This window comes from Rattus norvegicus, chromosome 20 (genome assembly GCF_021556685.1).
Source record: "Rattus norvegicus strain SHRSP/BbbUtx chromosome 20, alternate assembly SHRSP_T2T, whole genome shotgun sequence".
Lineage (NCBI taxonomy): Eukaryota > Metazoa > Chordata > Mammalia > Rodentia > Muridae > Rattus > Rattus norvegicus.
In genome coordinates this window covers 29,682,443-29,699,031 of record NC_141553.1, presented here as the reverse complement: position 1 = coordinate 29,699,031, position 16,589 = coordinate 29,682,443, and the positions used below count along the sequence as shown (strand labels likewise).

The 16,589-nt window shown below is 51.3% G+C and overlaps 1 protein-coding gene across 2 annotated transcripts in view; it reads left to right on the top strand.

Annotated features, from left to right (window-relative positions):
- Cdh23 (cadherin-related 23) overlaps positions 1 to 16,589 on the top strand; it is a 382,621-nt gene that overhangs the window by 35,083 nt on the left and 330,949 nt on the right. For both annotated transcript variants that reach the window (XM_087596750.1, NM_053644.2), the window contains 2 exon segments: positions 657 to 728; positions 7,388 to 7,465. In XM_087596750.1, the coding sequence (XP_087452876.1) occupies positions 662 to 728; positions 7,388 to 7,465 (145 nt within the window). In that variant the 5' untranslated portion in view covers positions 657 to 661.

Here is a 16,589-nt window from a genome sequence, read left to right as displayed (position 1 = left end):
TGGAGGGACCATGCTGTGATGGGTGGGAAGGAGTGACTGTCCTTCAGCCTCCTTCAGGGACAGGGCCTTCCTCACTGACTTCACATCTTTCTAGAGCCCAGCTCCGGGCTTCCACACAAGCGTGTTGCGGTTTCTCTGTGAGCCTCTTTGGACGCCATGGCCTGAGTTTTTCTCTCACCCTCCTGGGTTGGAAGATAGTCCTCTGGGCCTGAGAAAGTGGAAGGCTGTTCCTTGCGGGCTGGGCGGTTTGGTGAACTTGTTAGGCTCCGTCTTCCGGGTTGATGCCGTACTTGACCTCTTTCCCAAGCTGACTGTGCTATGCTCGCTGCTCTGCGGGATGTGGGTTCTGGAGGCAGCGGCGGCAGTCTGCCCTCTCAAACACTGAACCTTAAATGTGTCCCCAATAAGCCCTCTGTGTGCCCTGAACTCTGTGTGTGTCTACCACATCAGTCCTGGCAGAGCCCGAGTCCTCCAAGACCCCTGCAATCCATCCAGACCCAGACAAGGCTGAGAGTGGTGGCCCAGACCCTCTCCTAACGGGAGCTGCTCTCTCTTCCCCTTCCCAGGCTGTGCTCTCCTGGGGCTTCTGAGGTGGGATTCTGGCAGGGGTTCCAGGAGTTTATATCTCATCTGCTTCTCCTTGTTTGTGTTCCCAGGAGCCATGAGGCACCCCCCTGTCACTTGGTGTGCCATGCTCTGGCTTCTCATGCTGGTGTCCGGATCCTGGGGTAAGTGCCATTTCTCTTTGATTATTTATACCAGCCAGTGCTTGGGAGGCCAGGCTTCAGGATACTCAGGCCAGCAGCCTGACTTCACATTCTAGGCCCCCAGAGAGTGAATGAGGACAAATTTCCCTCCGTTACCTCCTACCGCTTGTACAGGACTGAAAATACTGGCTGTCCCCAAGGCCCAGGCCCATGGGGCCATGGAGGAGTCTTGAGAAATTCTTAGGTTCCATGATCTGTAGCTGTGAACTGTCATGGACTGAGGGGAGTGGCCACAGCTCTGTTCCACCATGTTTTGAGTACCTACTGTGTGATGCTATGTGTATAGTATGCTACCTCTAGGGAGTAAAAGCATCAACTCCCATGCCAGGGGCTTCATCCAGCAGGGAAGAATATGCAAGGTAACAGGACGCAGGGCAGGATGTACTCACAGGGACATCCCTGGCTCTAGAGAAGTCAGTCGGGCTCCGGGTGGGAGCCATCTAGCCAGGTGGGAAAGCTGTTTTGTCTTGTCTTTGAGAACCAATGTCGTTTGTTGTTTTAGAGGAGCTGGTGTGTGGGAATGGGGTGGGGGTGGGGAGTATCTGGACATGGGTGGGATGTGGGACGCATGATGGGAATGCCTGTGGATATCCAGAGCACAGGTATGTGATAGCCCAGAACTGTCCTTCTTGTAAGAATCTTCCCCCTCCCCCAGTGCTATGGTTGCCCACCAAGAAGGCCTGGGCACCTTGCCTTTGCCACTTGGGTATCAGATAGAAAGGAACATGGAGGCTGCACTGAAGGAAGGCCAGGACTGTAGGCATGCCATGCAGGGTCCCCCAGGAGCCGGGGTGTCCTCAGAGAACAGCTATAGGCACCACGTGCCTGGCGACGCAGGCAAGCACATTCCCAGAGGGGACCCTCTTTCTGCTCCTTCACTCCAGGGAGCCTTGGGGCTCTGGAAGACACTGCTGCCTTGCACCAGCACCTGTTGGAGTTTTGCTAGCATCGCGCTGTGAAGGCAGCCTCCTCTCCTGTCCCCTTCCCTACTGGAATGTCCCCAGCAATAGGGAGCTCAGTCCTATTCAAGCAGCTTGGGACACAGCTATAGGCTCTCAGAGATAGAGCAGACACAGTTTTAGAACCTTTCACAGAGGAGAGGTGGGGGCCCAGGGTTATTCAATCTGAGGGTTTTTTTTTTTTTAAATATCACACAACCACCTCTGGTCAGCTCTATGCAGGTCTCTGAGCTCATTAGATGGCTTGTTAGAAGTGAGGACCCTGTCTCTGTCTCTTGTAGAACTCTGAGCTTAGACACTCACTCATGCCCTTTCCTGCCTCGTTACAACAGCTGTCTGTCCATTAAAAGCCACAGGTATAACGAACTGTTCAACGAGTTCTTCCCAGCTTGCTCAGGGGGATGGCTGCCTCCCTTGAGCTCTCAAAGACTGTTCAGGTATTCTGCACGGCACACTACACTCAGCCTGTAGGCTCCCTTGGGCAGGCTTCCGAGCGTCCCTGGACGGTGTTTTCTTTGTCTACAGTTCAGGAGCAACACAGCTCCATCCCATGAATCAATGTGAACACCAAGCCTGACTGGTACATCGGGTGCCGGATGAACGCTTGCTTGATGCTCGCCCTTTCGCTACCAGCGTTTACCTTTCTTTCTTGGGTTGGAGCAGAATGGGGCACAGAAAACAGAGGAGCCTATCAAGTCTCCCGAGGCCATCCAGCAAATTCCGTGGCAAAGCGTAGGTGATCTGCCCTTGTGCTGGCTTGCTTTGCCGACTGCATCTGCGTTTGCTAAGTAGCCAGAGCGGCTCCTTTAGCACGGTGTGTGGGTGGTGCCTGACCTTGGGGGCTGAAGGGCGCGTGACTTCCCATTTCTGCTGCCATTCATCTTGTGATGTTAGCTCTTCTCTGGTTTCCAGACTAGGTCACATGGCCCTCCCCTGTTGAGGACCCTACTCCCCAGAAGGAGCTGTTACTCCATCCCAGGGAGGCAGAAGTGAGATAGGCCCTCAACGGTTGTTCCATTCCCTCAATCTGTCATTTCTGGGCCATAGCCTCCCGTCCCCTCCCCCAACCTGTTTCCCATAGACTCCATGGGCTCCCTGCTCTGTGACTGGACAGAGGCAAGACTTCTCTGACCCCCTTCCGGCCCGGTGTCCTGGGTGATGCGTTTGAGGAACCTCAGGCATAGAGGAGGCCTGACTCTTCTGCAGACACTAATGTTCCTGGCGGCCAGTGGCAGTTCCTACAGCAGTGACCCTTTGCAGCTAGACGGGCCTTTTTTTTTCCAGCCAGAGACTTCGAAGTGATGCCTGGAACATCTCTCTGTGCTCCCTGTGCTCTCAGTGCTCCTTTCTTATTCTGGGATAGGGCTAGAGGACTCTGGTATTCTCTGGGTACAGAAATCGGTGTTGAAAGTGCCCCCCTCATCACTCAGAAGTCTGGGAAGGCAGCCATCTTGGATCCAGACTGACAAATTCAAATTCAGTTCCGCCCCTGATGCGGTGTCTACCCAGTCCATGATTCTGAATAAAGCCATGCCTGACTTTGCGGCCACATGAGCCGAGGGAACGGTCCCACCTAGCCATGAGGACAGCTTGCCTTTTGGGTCAGCGCCCTGCATGCTCTATGCCTCCTGCCTCTGCTTGACTTTGTGACTCCTGCAGTGTGTATGGTCCATCTGTGTTGGGCCCACCATTCAGATGCCTCCTTTTACGGCCTTGCCCTCTGCCTTCTGCACACTGCCCTAGTATAGAGATTAGAATAAAAAAACTTGCCTGTAGCAGCTTGGTTTATTTCTAAATTTTCGTTCCTAGGACTTACTGGTACCCAGGGATGGGAATGCCACTCAGGCAGCCTAGCAGAGACTCAGGACCTGAGTCACTTGCACATACCACTGAGCAAGCAGGAACTGTGCTGTCACAACGGGTTTCCAGGGCTGTTGGCCTTGGAATCCTGGGGACTAGAAGGGATTAGCAGAGCAGGGGAGGGCAGAGGGCAGTCAGACGAGTTCTCTTAAAAGCCATTTTTCAAGGCTATGTCTTCCAGGGACAAAATCACTGTGGTGGGAGCTTGGAGGCCTCCACCATCGTATAACATGAGTGGCGTGATCTTATGCCAACTCGACACAAACTAGTTATCTGGAAGGAGGAAACTCGGTTGAGAAAATGCCTCCATAAGATCCAAGTATAAGGCGTTTTCTTAATGATTGATGGGAGAGGGCCCAGCCCATTGTGGGGGGTGCCCACCCTGAGCTGGTGGTCCTGGGTTCTACAAGAATGAAGGCTGAACAAGCCATGGGGAGCAAGCCAGTAAGCAGCACCCTCCATGGCCTCTGCATCAGCTCCTGCCTCCAGGTCCCTGTCCTGCTTGAGTTCCTGTCCTGACTTCCCTCATTGATGAACAGTGCTATGGAAGTGTAAGCCAAAACAAACCCTTTCCTCCCCAGGTTGTTTTGGTCATGGTATTTCATCACAGCAGTAGTGACCCTGTCTAAGACAGAGGGTGGGGGTGGGGGAACAGTAGGTGAGTTGTAGAAGGAAAGTCAATCCTGGCTTTAAGGTCCAAAGTCATGTTCTCTGTCCCAACCAGGGGCTACTCGCTTACCTTGGTCCTCAGCACTTTTAGCACCTCTCCCCTCTCCCCACTTCCCCCTGCCAGCTGATGTCCTGACCCCTCAGAAATGGGCAGGGAGTCCAGGTGTCTCTTCACAGTAAAATCCTAAGACAGAAGTTGGTACCAGGGACTGGGGTATTGCTGTGATAGGCCTGATCATGCTTTTGTTTGGAAGAATATGGATTTTGGACTTTGGATTTGGAAGGCAGTGGAATGCTTTAATGGGGTTCAGTGGGGGTGTCCTGGTAGGGATATAGAAGACTTTGTTGTTGAGGGTGATTTGAACTGTGGGGTCCTGGCTCCAGAGGTTTCAGTGGAGAAGAACTTCAGTATGTGGCCTGGAGACTGTTTTGTGGTATTTTGATGAAGAATATGACTGGTTTTTGCCCTAGTCTAAAGAGCCTATCTGAGGCTGAGATAAAGAGATTTGTATTGGGGGCTGGAGAGATGGCACAGTGGTTAAGAGCACCGACTGCTCTTCCAGAGGTCCTGAGTTCAAATCCCAGCAACCACATGGTGGCTCACAACCATCTGTAATGGAATTCGATGCCCTCTTCTGGTGTGTCAGAAGACAGCTACAGTGTACTCATATACAAAATAAATAAATAAATCTTTACAAGAATGTCTTTCCTTTAAAAAAAAAAAAAAAAAGAGATTTGTATTAATTGCATCGACAAAGGGAGTCCCAAAAAGGCCCAGCAGAGACTTCGCTCTCTGGTTAAGTCTCATGAAGAGCATTTTGAACAAGCATAGCAAGCTTAGAAAGGAAAAATATAAACTGTATTGTTTCAGGATTAAAGGGGCACCAGGAAGTGAAATGGAGCTGAACTGTGTGTTCAAAGACGATAAATTGATTTAAGGAGTGGTGACCTTGGGGCAAGATCCCGCCTACCTCAGTCCAGACTTGGTGGCACACAGCTTTAGTTACGGGAGACAGAGGCAAGCAGATCTCTTGAGTTCAAGGCCAGCCTGCAACAGAGCAAGTTCCAAGTAGAGAAAAGCTTAAATCCAGGCATGGCGTTACAAGCCCTTAATCCCAGTATTTGGGAGACACATCAATGGAGATCTCTGAGTTCAAGGTTAATCTGCGGGGCAAGTTTCGGAAAGCCACGCTGGGCAATGTGAAGGCAAACAGAAAGCTGTTGGCCATGTCGTAGAACAAGGGGCTATGTTCTAGCTCCAGCGAGCAGCACAACTCTGGCAGCTTCCACCGCATGCCTCTCTGGCTTTATACTCAAGAGAAGAAGGAGGAAACTGGGACAATTGATGCTGGTCAGGTGGAGCTAAAAAATTAGCAGTGACTAAGAAGAGACCAGCATCACTGAAGTGAAATCTTCTGGGAAATGTTTTCTGAGAGCACAAAGAAGCTGCGTTCCAGAGATAGCCAAGGTTGTATCACAGGCTGCAGCTGGACTTGGTAATGTGTAAGAGTCACCAAGGTGGTACTGATTTTGAAGGCAAAAGGGGGTCATGGAGAGCAACTGAGGCTGGGCACTGTGAGAGGCCATTGGTGAAGGTGCAGCCTCAGTTGCAATCGACAGCCCAGGACTGAAGGGGTCATGCAAAGGAGTTGAGGTAATATGAAGAGAGCCCGCGAGAGGCTATTGAGAGCCTAATTGCAGCAGAAGACCCCAGTGTATTTGAGATGCCAGTACCATGGGATGATCACCAAAAGAAGCAGCAGCAGTGGAGGTTAACCAAGGCCTAGAGTGCTACAGAGGCCAGAGCTGGAGAAGTGATGCCAGCGATTTGGAGGAGCCCAGAAGATCATGTGTGAATCCCAGGCATTGGAACAAGAAGCTGTGAAGTTGAAGTGGACTTGGAGACCCCAAGATGTTAAAGGTGACAGAGCTGTGGGATACCTGCTAACAGGAAGTAGAACCAGCCCAGGAGAAAGAAGTTTGTTGCAGTCAACTAAGATGAAAAAAGAGTTGGAGATCTGAAGACCGCTTTGCCATCAGACATGGAGATGCAGAGTTTGGAGTTTGCCCAGCTGGTTTCCTGTCTTGCTTTGGGGACTACAGCTAAGTGATTGGATGAATCTCAAAAAAGACCTTGAACTTTGGACTTTTAACATTGTTCAGACTGCTATAGAGTAAGGGGGCTTTGGAACCTGAACTAAATGTATTTTCTAGTATGCTGTGGCCTGTGTGTTTGAACAAGCCTATGGGGGCCAGGGAGTGGAATGGGGTGGCTTATATATGCTTGGCCCAGGGAGTGGCACTATTAGGAGGTGTGGCCTTGTTGGAGTGGGTGTGTGACTGTTGGCATGGGCTTTAAGACCCTCATCTAGCTGATTAGAAGCTAGTCTTCCACTAGCAGCCTTCGGATGAAGATGTAGAACTCTCAGCTCTGTCTGCACCGTGCCTGCCTGGATGCTCCTAATTTGATGATACTGGACTGAACCTTTGAACCTGTAAGCCAGCCCCAATTAAATGTTGTCCTTTATAAGAGTCGCGTTGGTCATGGTGTCTGTTCACAGCAGTAAAACCCTAACTAAGACACTGCCTAAGCAGAAAGAAGAGATTTCATACTCCTTTATGTCCCCAGTTCGCTCCTGGACTCCAGCTCCTTACCCTTTGGGAACCTGGCATGAGTTTAAGGGGGGCCAGATCAATAGAAAAGAGACGGGGGAAGCTATCCCCACCCCTCCCAGTGCCACCACAGCCCATTGGTGTGAGCTTGAGATTTGCAGGAGCCATATTAGAAAAGTAAAAAGAAGCAGTGAAATTCATTTTAATAGTATATTTCACTTTATCTAAGGTATTCCAGATGATATTTCAATGTGGCATCAATGTTAAAGATTAGTGAAAATGGTACCCGCAGAGTTTGGGGGGGAGGGTCAAAGTGTTAAAATTCTGGTGTGCATTTCATGCTCAGAGCCTGTCTCCATGAACTGGTGCTCAGCAGGTACCTGTGGCCTGGCTGACTGTCTTGGGGCGTTGGTGTGTGCAGTACATGTTCAGTGCCGTGAAACCCACTCAGGGTCACCCTGTAGGACACATAGAGCTGGCAGAGGCCAGCAGGCTGATACCTTGACCTCTGTCTTGCAGGCCAGGTGAACCGACTACCTTTTTTCACCAATCACTTCTTTGACACGTACCTGCTCATCAGTGAAGACACTCCTGTGGGTGAGTTGGTCCCTGGACTGGGGGAGTGTGGGCGGCATGGGGGCGATGTGTGGGCGGCATGGGGGCGATGTGTGGGCGGCATGGGGTGATGTACGTTTTGTAAGTGGGAAGCCTCTTGGAGGTTGAGACCTTCAGCCTGCCCTGGAGTCTCCTTATGGAATTCATCTGCCTTTTGTTTGGATGCTTGTAGGAGCAGGACGCTCACTACCCCTCATAGCAGCTGTAGAATGCCTCGTTTCTCTTCTGCTCCAAGTCTTTGTGGAGATTTGAAGGTGGCGTCCCGTGTCTTTGTACTTTCTCAGTGACGCCATAACTTCCTGTAATGAGCTCACTGAGGTTTGTCATTAGATGCAGGTGACTTTGAGTATCCATTGCTTCTCCGATGCATTTACCTCATCACAGCCGCACTACCCCGTTGTGGCTGGCTTCATGGCCCGGCTCTAATAACCATAGCTGGAGGTCTGTGCTTACATCTCTGAGGTCCCGGCTCAGCTCTAGGAACCACAATCCAGCGAATGAGCTTGGATTATGGGCACCCATCTGTAGTCGTGCCAATGGCGACCAGAGGCTCTGAATGTGTGTGTATGTGTGTGCGAGCTCGTGCACGCGTGGGGAGGGGGGCACACATGTGGGAGCGATTGTGCTTTATCTGTGAGTCCCCTGAGGGTCCTGCAGAGTTACTTGCTCTCCTCAGAGGTAGGTGGGGAAGGTTGTAGTCTTTGGATCTGCCACATGTTGTATTATTTTGAGGGTTTAATCCATGTGGCATGTCCCTCATGCAGTTCTGGAATGGGACTGTGTCTCAGTCACTGTGATGAGACACCATGACCAAAGCAACCCGGGGAGGAAACCATTTATTTGACTTACACTTCCACATGATAGATGTTCATTTAAGGAAGTCAGGACAGGAACTCAAGCAGGACAGGAACCTGGAGGCAGGAGCTGATGCAGAGGCCAGGGAGGAATACTGTTCACTGGCTTGCTCCCCATGGCTAGCTTAGCCTGCTTTCTTATAGAACCCAGAACCACCAGCTGAGGGTTGGTACCACCCACAATGGGCTGGTACCACCCCATCAATCGCTAATTGAGAAAATACCTTACAGCCAGATCTCATGGAGGGAGGCATTTTCTCAATTGAGGCTCCTTTTCCCAGATGCCTTTAGCTTGTGTCAAGTTGACATAAAACTATCCAGTGCAGGCTGGTATGAGCAAGGCAGTGTAGACCCTAGAACCTGTGTATAGTCTCGGCACGTTCAAACTTTGACATTGCCAAAGTGACCTCATCATCCACAAAGTTCATGCCTCCAGAACCTCTAGAAGCATGTGACTGAGTCATGCAAACAAAAGCAAAAGCAAGCTGTGAGGGAGGCTTTACGGTTTTGTGTTGCGTTACATCCACAACTTTTCTTGGTTGCATGTGGCCACATGGGGACCATACTTGCAGATTGGACCCACGCCTGGCAGCAAATGCATGAGTGGCCCACCATGTGAATCACCCTTAGGACTTCTGCTCCCTTCCATTCCTGTTATTCCTCCTTGTGTCAGAGATACCTGAACGGTCACCTCTGTGCCATCCCTGAATGCAGTGGCCATAGAGAGGTGTCAGGTGGATGGATGAAGAAATCGGAACCCAGGTAGACAGGGTCTGAGTGAATGTCTGGTGTATCCCAGGGTGATGGGAGGGAGTGGGACAGAAGTAGGAGGAGAGGTCCCTCTTTTGCCGTATCGTTTCTGCAGCTAGCTTTTGAACCTGCTCATGACACCCCATATGGAGCAGTCCTCTGAGGTAGAGGGTATGCAGAGGCAGTGGTGTGACCAGCTACTAACTGGCTGGTGTTGGCTGGAAGGGGCAATGGGCCTCCTAAGGGAACAGGCCTGGCTGCGTCCTGCCTGTCACTCTCCAGACCCTGGCATGCACAGGGGCCTGCTGTGTGAGAAAAGTAACAGTGGGCACAACATGGCCAGCTCTAGTTGTGAGGGGTCTGAGGCTGGAGGTCCAGCAGGAAGCACCCAGCAGGCCCAGTTTCTGTTACCTTTGGCTGCAGCCCTGGTTTGTTCTCTGCAAATGCCAGCATCGATCAGCTCCTGGGAGCCACTCCCAAGCACCGAAGCCCCTCCAAGGGTCCACTTGGCGGCCACAGCCCAGATGGCTGTCTAGTGCTGTGGGGTTGATCTTGGCTCCATCCAGGGAGCTGAGGGACACCTCTGCCTCTTTCTCTAGGGAAGGGGTCCAGCAACTTTCTGGCTTTCCCCTTTCTTTTGAAGAACAATCCAGACAGCAGGGCTTGATGTCATAAGCCAAGCTGTCCCTTACTGTGTGACCTTGGACACAGAGCCACAATGCTCTGGTTCTCTGTTTCTTATCTTGTCAGGGAGAAGAGTTTACAAAAGTGGACCTAATAGGCTGTGTGACTTGGACAGCCTGGCCGTGCTTGTTTCTAGGTCCTCTGAGGATGCTCATCTGGGGTCTCTTGTGGAGTTTTGGTACTCATATGGCCCTGTGTTGTTCACAGGGGACATGTGGCCTTCCTGTGTATGTGGCAGGGATGTGTGCAGGGGCCTGGTCCTTGCCTTCTTTGTGGAAGGGGAAGCATCCCAGGGGCTTGACTTGGAGGACTGACCACCCCTACCTACCTCCTCTCTCAATATGTATGCCAGTCTGAATATTGGCGATGGGGAATTTACTAGAAACACCACAACTCCAAAGTTTCCAGAACTGGAATACATCCCTGAGGGTAAGACTGTAGACGGCCCAGTGGTGGGTCAGTGGCTTACAACACACCACCAGGAGAAGCTGGTTCTGGTATGTCAGACAATGCCAGAGCCCAAGCCAGTTTGTTCACCCACTGCCAGAGCTCAGGATAGCTGGACTGGCGTTTCCTAGGCTACGCTGTGTGGTTTTGGCTTGGACCCCTGGCGATGGGGCTATGATGCCACAACACTCCTCCACGGGAGAATTTAGGAATGAAATTTCTCTTCTGATATTGGTATGAAGCCTGCCTCCCTAGACCCTTAGCACACTTGTCTAATTCTGTCTGCTGGAGCCTTTAAGAAACCAGGATAACGGGATGTAAGTGACATGGGTAGAATTTGTTCTTGTAACAGCCACAGTTACTGAGTCTCAAGGCAGTGCCCTGAGTGTTTCTATGTATCGATTCATTAGAAACAAACCAAAAAGCAAGAACCCTCTCCCTTCAGGGTATCAGAGGTGGGGTTTGGCAAAGGGCTCTTTGTTCCTTTAGTGTCTGGGAAGGCAAGCTCCAGGGTCAGAGACAGACCTGCTACCTGCTGGCATTTTTATTCTTTGGCCTTAATTTTCAGTGGCATGTGGTGGGGGACTGGGATGGGAGGGCAGAGTGTGGGGGAAACATGCTATTGCTATTTCTGCCGTTCTGGGCTCCCGTTCCTCTGCTTGATTGTCTTTCGAAGACCATCTCCTGGCCAGAGAAGACAGGAGTCAAATGACATCATTAAGGCCTTCCTCTGGCTTGTCCACACAGCCCCATTTTCCAAGGCAAGGCCAGTCTCTGCCTGTGCCCTGCTGTAGACGTGAACATCAGTTTCAGGTCACAGGGCCTGGTTCAGAGGGCCTGGGGGCAAGGCAGATCTATGGCTCCCGGTCTGCTTAGGCTGGTGAGCATCACACAGACGCAGACTGAGTGTGGGCCATGAACAGCCATCAGTACCTGTGGCACGAGATGGCTGCTGAGTCCAGCTTGCCTTAAAAGTCTATGACGTGGGCAGAGCTGAGTCCGGTAGCACAGGCTCGGCACCCCAGTACTTGGGAGGCTAAGGCAGGAGGATCGTGAACTCGAGGCCAGCCCGGGCTATCTATCAGGACCCTTGCTCGAAGAACAAGATAAATCAAGAGCACCAATACCCTCAATGTGGCTGAAATTTTAGCGATCTTTTGTCCTTGCGATCCTGTCCCCTCCTCACGAGCTCCTTTCTTTCATCTTACCTGGTCCCTGGGCACCAATTCCACCTCTCCCTATTGGGCAGCCGGGGACTCAGCTCCTGTGTTACTTTGCAAATCCATTTTCCCATGGTTTGCTGTCTAGTCTTGGTCGCCTTCCTGGGTCCCTCCTGGCAGAGTGGCAGGCGTTTTCTCCTGTGCCTGGTCACCCTCTTGGTGACAGGTAATGTCGTTCATTTCTTAGATTATGGATGTTTCCAGGTTGACAGGGCTAACTCCATGACCTTGGTCCCCAGCCCTGTGCCCCACATTTGCCGGGAAAGCCCGGAATCTTCTAGCCAGTGGGAGAATCTCCCAAGGCTGAGGACTGGCTCCCTCTCAGTGACACAGTGAGTGTCAGGAAGGCTGTGCTGGTGAGGTGGAGGTGGTAGTTCAGAGAGTGGGCCCAGGAGAGCTCGCCCCCAGATGGCACAGACGCTGAGCGTGCCCGTGCGTTTGAATGGCCCGACCCACGACAAGCAAGGAGGGCGATTTTATCATTCCAGATGCCTGCTGGAGCTGTGTGTAGCATATTTGTTAAAAATCCCTCTGGGACATAGAACATGGCTATTCCGGAGAGGGACCCAGCAGGGCTTGGAAAGAGCCAACCTACCCAGCTCCTGGTAGGGTCCAGAGGGAATGCAGGCGTATGTATTGGCTTTGGAGCTCAGGTCCTGGAGTCAGTGATGTCTCCATCCTATAAATGCCCTCAGCCCTCAGCTGCCCAAGGAAGGAGTAAAACTGTCTGCCACAGCCCGCTTCCCCTCTCCCCACAGACACCAGCTCTTCAGCCATATCCAACTGCTCAGAACCCAGAACAGCATGATCTGCCCTGTTTCCTGAGCTTTGATAGACACCAGTCCCTTGGCTCAAGTGCAGGTTCCATTTCCCGCCTGGCAAGTTCCTGCTTAAAGTCCGGGCCCCCAGCCCTAGAGGCCCCAGCCTGCCCTCTCTTGCTCTTGTGAGCTTTGTTATTGACTCTGCTCGGCACCCAGAGACCCGTGTCCCAGCTCGTCGTGTGCGGCTCCCCACAGGGCTATTAATTCTTTACATATTAAGTTTATTAATAGCAGCATTGAGATTAATGATCATTTTGGTGTTTTGGTGTGGTATGAGATTGTGGAGCGGTGGCATTAGCTGTGGCTTATTGACTTCTGGCCTCCCGCGGACTCTTGTTAAGCACTTTAGATTCGGGGGGCCCCCATGGATCCACCATGAGCCCCCTCGATGGATGGGCTGTTATCTCTGCTTTGCAGCTGCCTTTCCCCAAGCGCAGGGCCCAGCTCAGAGTGGGCTGGGGGATGCCTGTGCGTGGGAGAACGGATGAGTGAGTGAATGAACGGCCATTGAGCATCTCGCCAGCTCGCGTCCCTCGTCCCATCCTTTCATTTGTCACCTGGGTGGATTCACAGGGAGCCGACTTCCCCAGGCAGACCCTCAGCACCCCCAAAGTGTCTTGAGTCACAGCAAAGGTGATAATGCTCACGCTAATCACCTGCACGAGCAAATTAGTCTTGTCAGGAGCCATTAAGGTGGGAGCTCGGGAGGCATTAGGATGGAGGGGACCCAGGCGGCGCCCGGCTCTGCTGCCAGTTGGCACTGATTAATTTTTCTGCAAACTCCATCAATGCCCAGCTGTTTTGTCTGGACCCGGGGAAAGCAATTTTCAGGTGGGCAGACCCTGCTGCATCGTTCTTACACACGGAGGAGCTCAGGTCTGCTCGCCACTCTTGACGTCTCCCAGGGAGTGGTGGGAGAGGAGGGGGATGATGGGACAGCAGGAGGGAGTGGAGGGGCCAGGCTGTGAGCTGGGCTGTGGAGAATGAGGCTGCATCTTCCTGTTGGACGTTCTGAGACAGGAATGGGCCTCTGAGAGTAGGCTCAACCCCAGTAGTGGGAAGGGGCTCTTTCTCCTTACTGGGCCTCCTCCCTGAGGCTCTCTCAGGAGAGGGAGGGCAGTCACAGGGAGACCATTATTTCTTTTTCCAGCCCCAGGCAGTTTCTGAGGACTGACACGGGCCTTAGTGAGGGCTGCGAATTCTCTCAGTGAGGGCCGCTGAGCAAGCTCTTGGAGCTGCAGGGGTAGAGGGCATGGCTGTGAGGGGCTGCTGGGAGTCCTGGCAGTTTAGGAGGCCTTTGATGCCAGCCTGCCTACTGACTGTTAACAACAGTCAAGTGACTAGGGTAGGCAAGGTGGAGGGAGAGGCTAGCGTTCTTGCTGGAACAAGGTTAAATGTCACGTATGTTGCGGGAGTAAGAGCCTGGATTCTTCAAGTTCACTCCCATCCCACCTGAGGGATCTCCGAGGGCCTGTGATGAACCCAGGAGCCTCCTGAAAGAGAGTTCTGTAATCATTGCTTCAGTCCAAACAGTCCCACTTTTCAGATGGAAAAACTGGGGCCTGGCTGTTATTGTATATGAGGAACTTTGTGGACAGGAAGCTGCCACAATTGTCTATGCCTCAGGAAGTCACCACATCTCACAAGATTGGCAGCAACCACAGGACTTGGTCTGGACAGATGCTGGACAATCTGTCCATCCAGGCTCAGCTGTCATAGTGAATTACCTCACCATTCATGGTCCAGGCAGCCCCGTGATGTTGGCCAAGCCAATATATCTACGGGGACATAGAGCCAAAAGGACAGTGGGGACCAGGGACAGCACCATAGAGAGACATGAAATTTTTATTTTACTTGGTTTGTTTTTTTTAAACTTACTTATTTGGGTGTTTGTATTGACATAAGAAACTCAGGCCAGTCTTGAACTCACAGCTGCTTGGATTTCCAGAACGCTGGGCTTACAGATCTCAGCCATCATGTCTGACTTCAGAGGACACTTTGTATCACTGGTGTGGTCTTGGGACAGGCTGAGGTTCTGTCATTATCACCAGGAGATCATTGTCCCAGGAATGGGAACAGCTTTAAATGTATCGATTGATTGATTGATTGATTGATTGATTGATTGCTGGCTGGGAACTCACTGTGTATGCCAGGCTGGCCTTGAACTCACAGAGCTCCGCCTGCCTCTGTCTCCCCACTGGTGGATTAAAGGCGTGTATCACTGTGCTTGGCTACTTTCTTTATCTTAGCCTTTTATTTTGTCCTTATATTGCACATAGAAGAAAGTTGCTAGAGAAGTTCAGAGAGCCCCCATCATCTAGTTTCTCCTGCCATCAACATCTTGCACAGATATGATACAATTATGGAAACTAGGAGCATAACATCGCTATGATGCTGTTAAGATAAAGAATGCTTACATTCCACCAGCTCGCCCAGAAACATTCCCTTTCACTGCAGGCAATGTGATGTCTCTTAAACTTGTGCTTTAACTTTGGTTAATATTTGGGCAAATTGAATCTTATTCCGGAGCCTTGGATATCTGTACACACACACACACACACACACACACACACACACACACACACACACACACAAACATATACACACACATACACACATGTATACACACACATACACATAAACACACACACAGACACACACACAAACATATGCACACACATACACATACATACACACATATACACACATGTATACACACAGAGACACATAAACACACACACATACACACATATACACACTCACAGACACACACACATAAACACACACATACACATACACACACACATTCACAACACACATACACACACACACAAAGACATCTGTCCGGTCAACAGACTTTTCCTTGGGTATTCTATTTGTTGGGTGCTGTTCCAAGCTCTGGGATTTGCAACACACAGACACACATACCTATCTCAAAGGAGTGAGCTAGCCCGGGGAATAGACAGGAATGGAGAGCAAATATCTGGTCTACACATGTTAATATTAAGGGAGAACAATGGTTTTTGATGCAGGCCAGTGGCACTACCAGCCTGTACTATATGTCTATTCTTACCCCAGCCCCAGAGGCCATGCAGAACTCCCAGCAAAGGTGCCCCACTGTCATCTACAAGGTTCGTGCTCAAGAATAGCACAATTGGGTTACAAAAAAGTAAAAAAAAAATCACAAAGATAGATCTTATAATGGTTTTAGTATGTTTGTGGTTTCATATTGGGCTGTGCTCGTAGCTGTCCATGAACCATAGATTGATAGGGCCTGCCCTTTCTAAGGCACCCTGGAGGGAAGTTTGGAAGCCATTGTCTTGGTCAAACAGTCACATTTCAACAGTGGAGAAAAAAGCCTGAGAGGACCAAGCTGCCCCAGGTCCCTGGGAGTCGCTGGGGGTCCAGGTTGCAGTCTTCTTTGCCGATTCAGAGAGAATAGGCCCCTGGAGTAGCAATGTCCTGGGCTGAAGAATCAGCTTCTTAGGACTTGTAGTTTGCAGAAAGGGCTTCAGACCCCTTGCTGCACTGCCTTGGGGATGAGTGCCTGAGCAGAGGCAGTTGGAGGTTACCCATGGGCTCTTGTGGTGAGCAGTAAGAGAGGAAGGAGGTTACATCCTATTTGTGCAAGTGACCAGATCTTGAAACCTAGGAGTCTCCAGGTCTTGGGGTCTTTTGACTCCTTGGAGGATGTTCCTCTTCCTTCTGGGAGGTATGAGTTCATGGTAGACCCTAAGGGAATGTCTGACACGCCTGTTGGCTTTCTTTTTCCCAAGATCAGCACAGACCTTCAACAGAGGCATGGGACAAGATCACTGGCCTCACAGGGACTTCAAGGGTGAAGCTACTCCTAGTGGACACAATGGCTGTGCACTGCCCTCTGCTAAATGGGGAGGGGGAGAGGAGAGGTAATAGGGAGGGAGAGAGGTAGTAGGGAGGGGGCAGGAGTGCTGGATGAAGCTGTAATAACACTGATGAGAACAGTGATGGCCACCTGTCATGTGGACAGGCTGTGAACGACACACACCAAACACCTGTGCCAGGCTGTGCTGGGGAGGGGGGCAAGGGACACAGATCACAGATGACTGGGGAAATGGCAGCTATCTCTTATTACACAGGGCTTTGTCTAGAAATATACTGCTCCATCGGCTTTGTATAGCAAGCCTAGAACGCCGGCCTCATCTGTTTCGCAGGCGAAGAGGCAGAGGCTTAGAGAAGTTAACGTCCACAAGGTTGCGTGGCTTCTGCAGGGTGGAGTTGGAGTTGACGCTGGTATGGCCAGACCCCCCAGGCCTGTGCACTCAAATCGAAGCTCTTAGACTCTGCATGT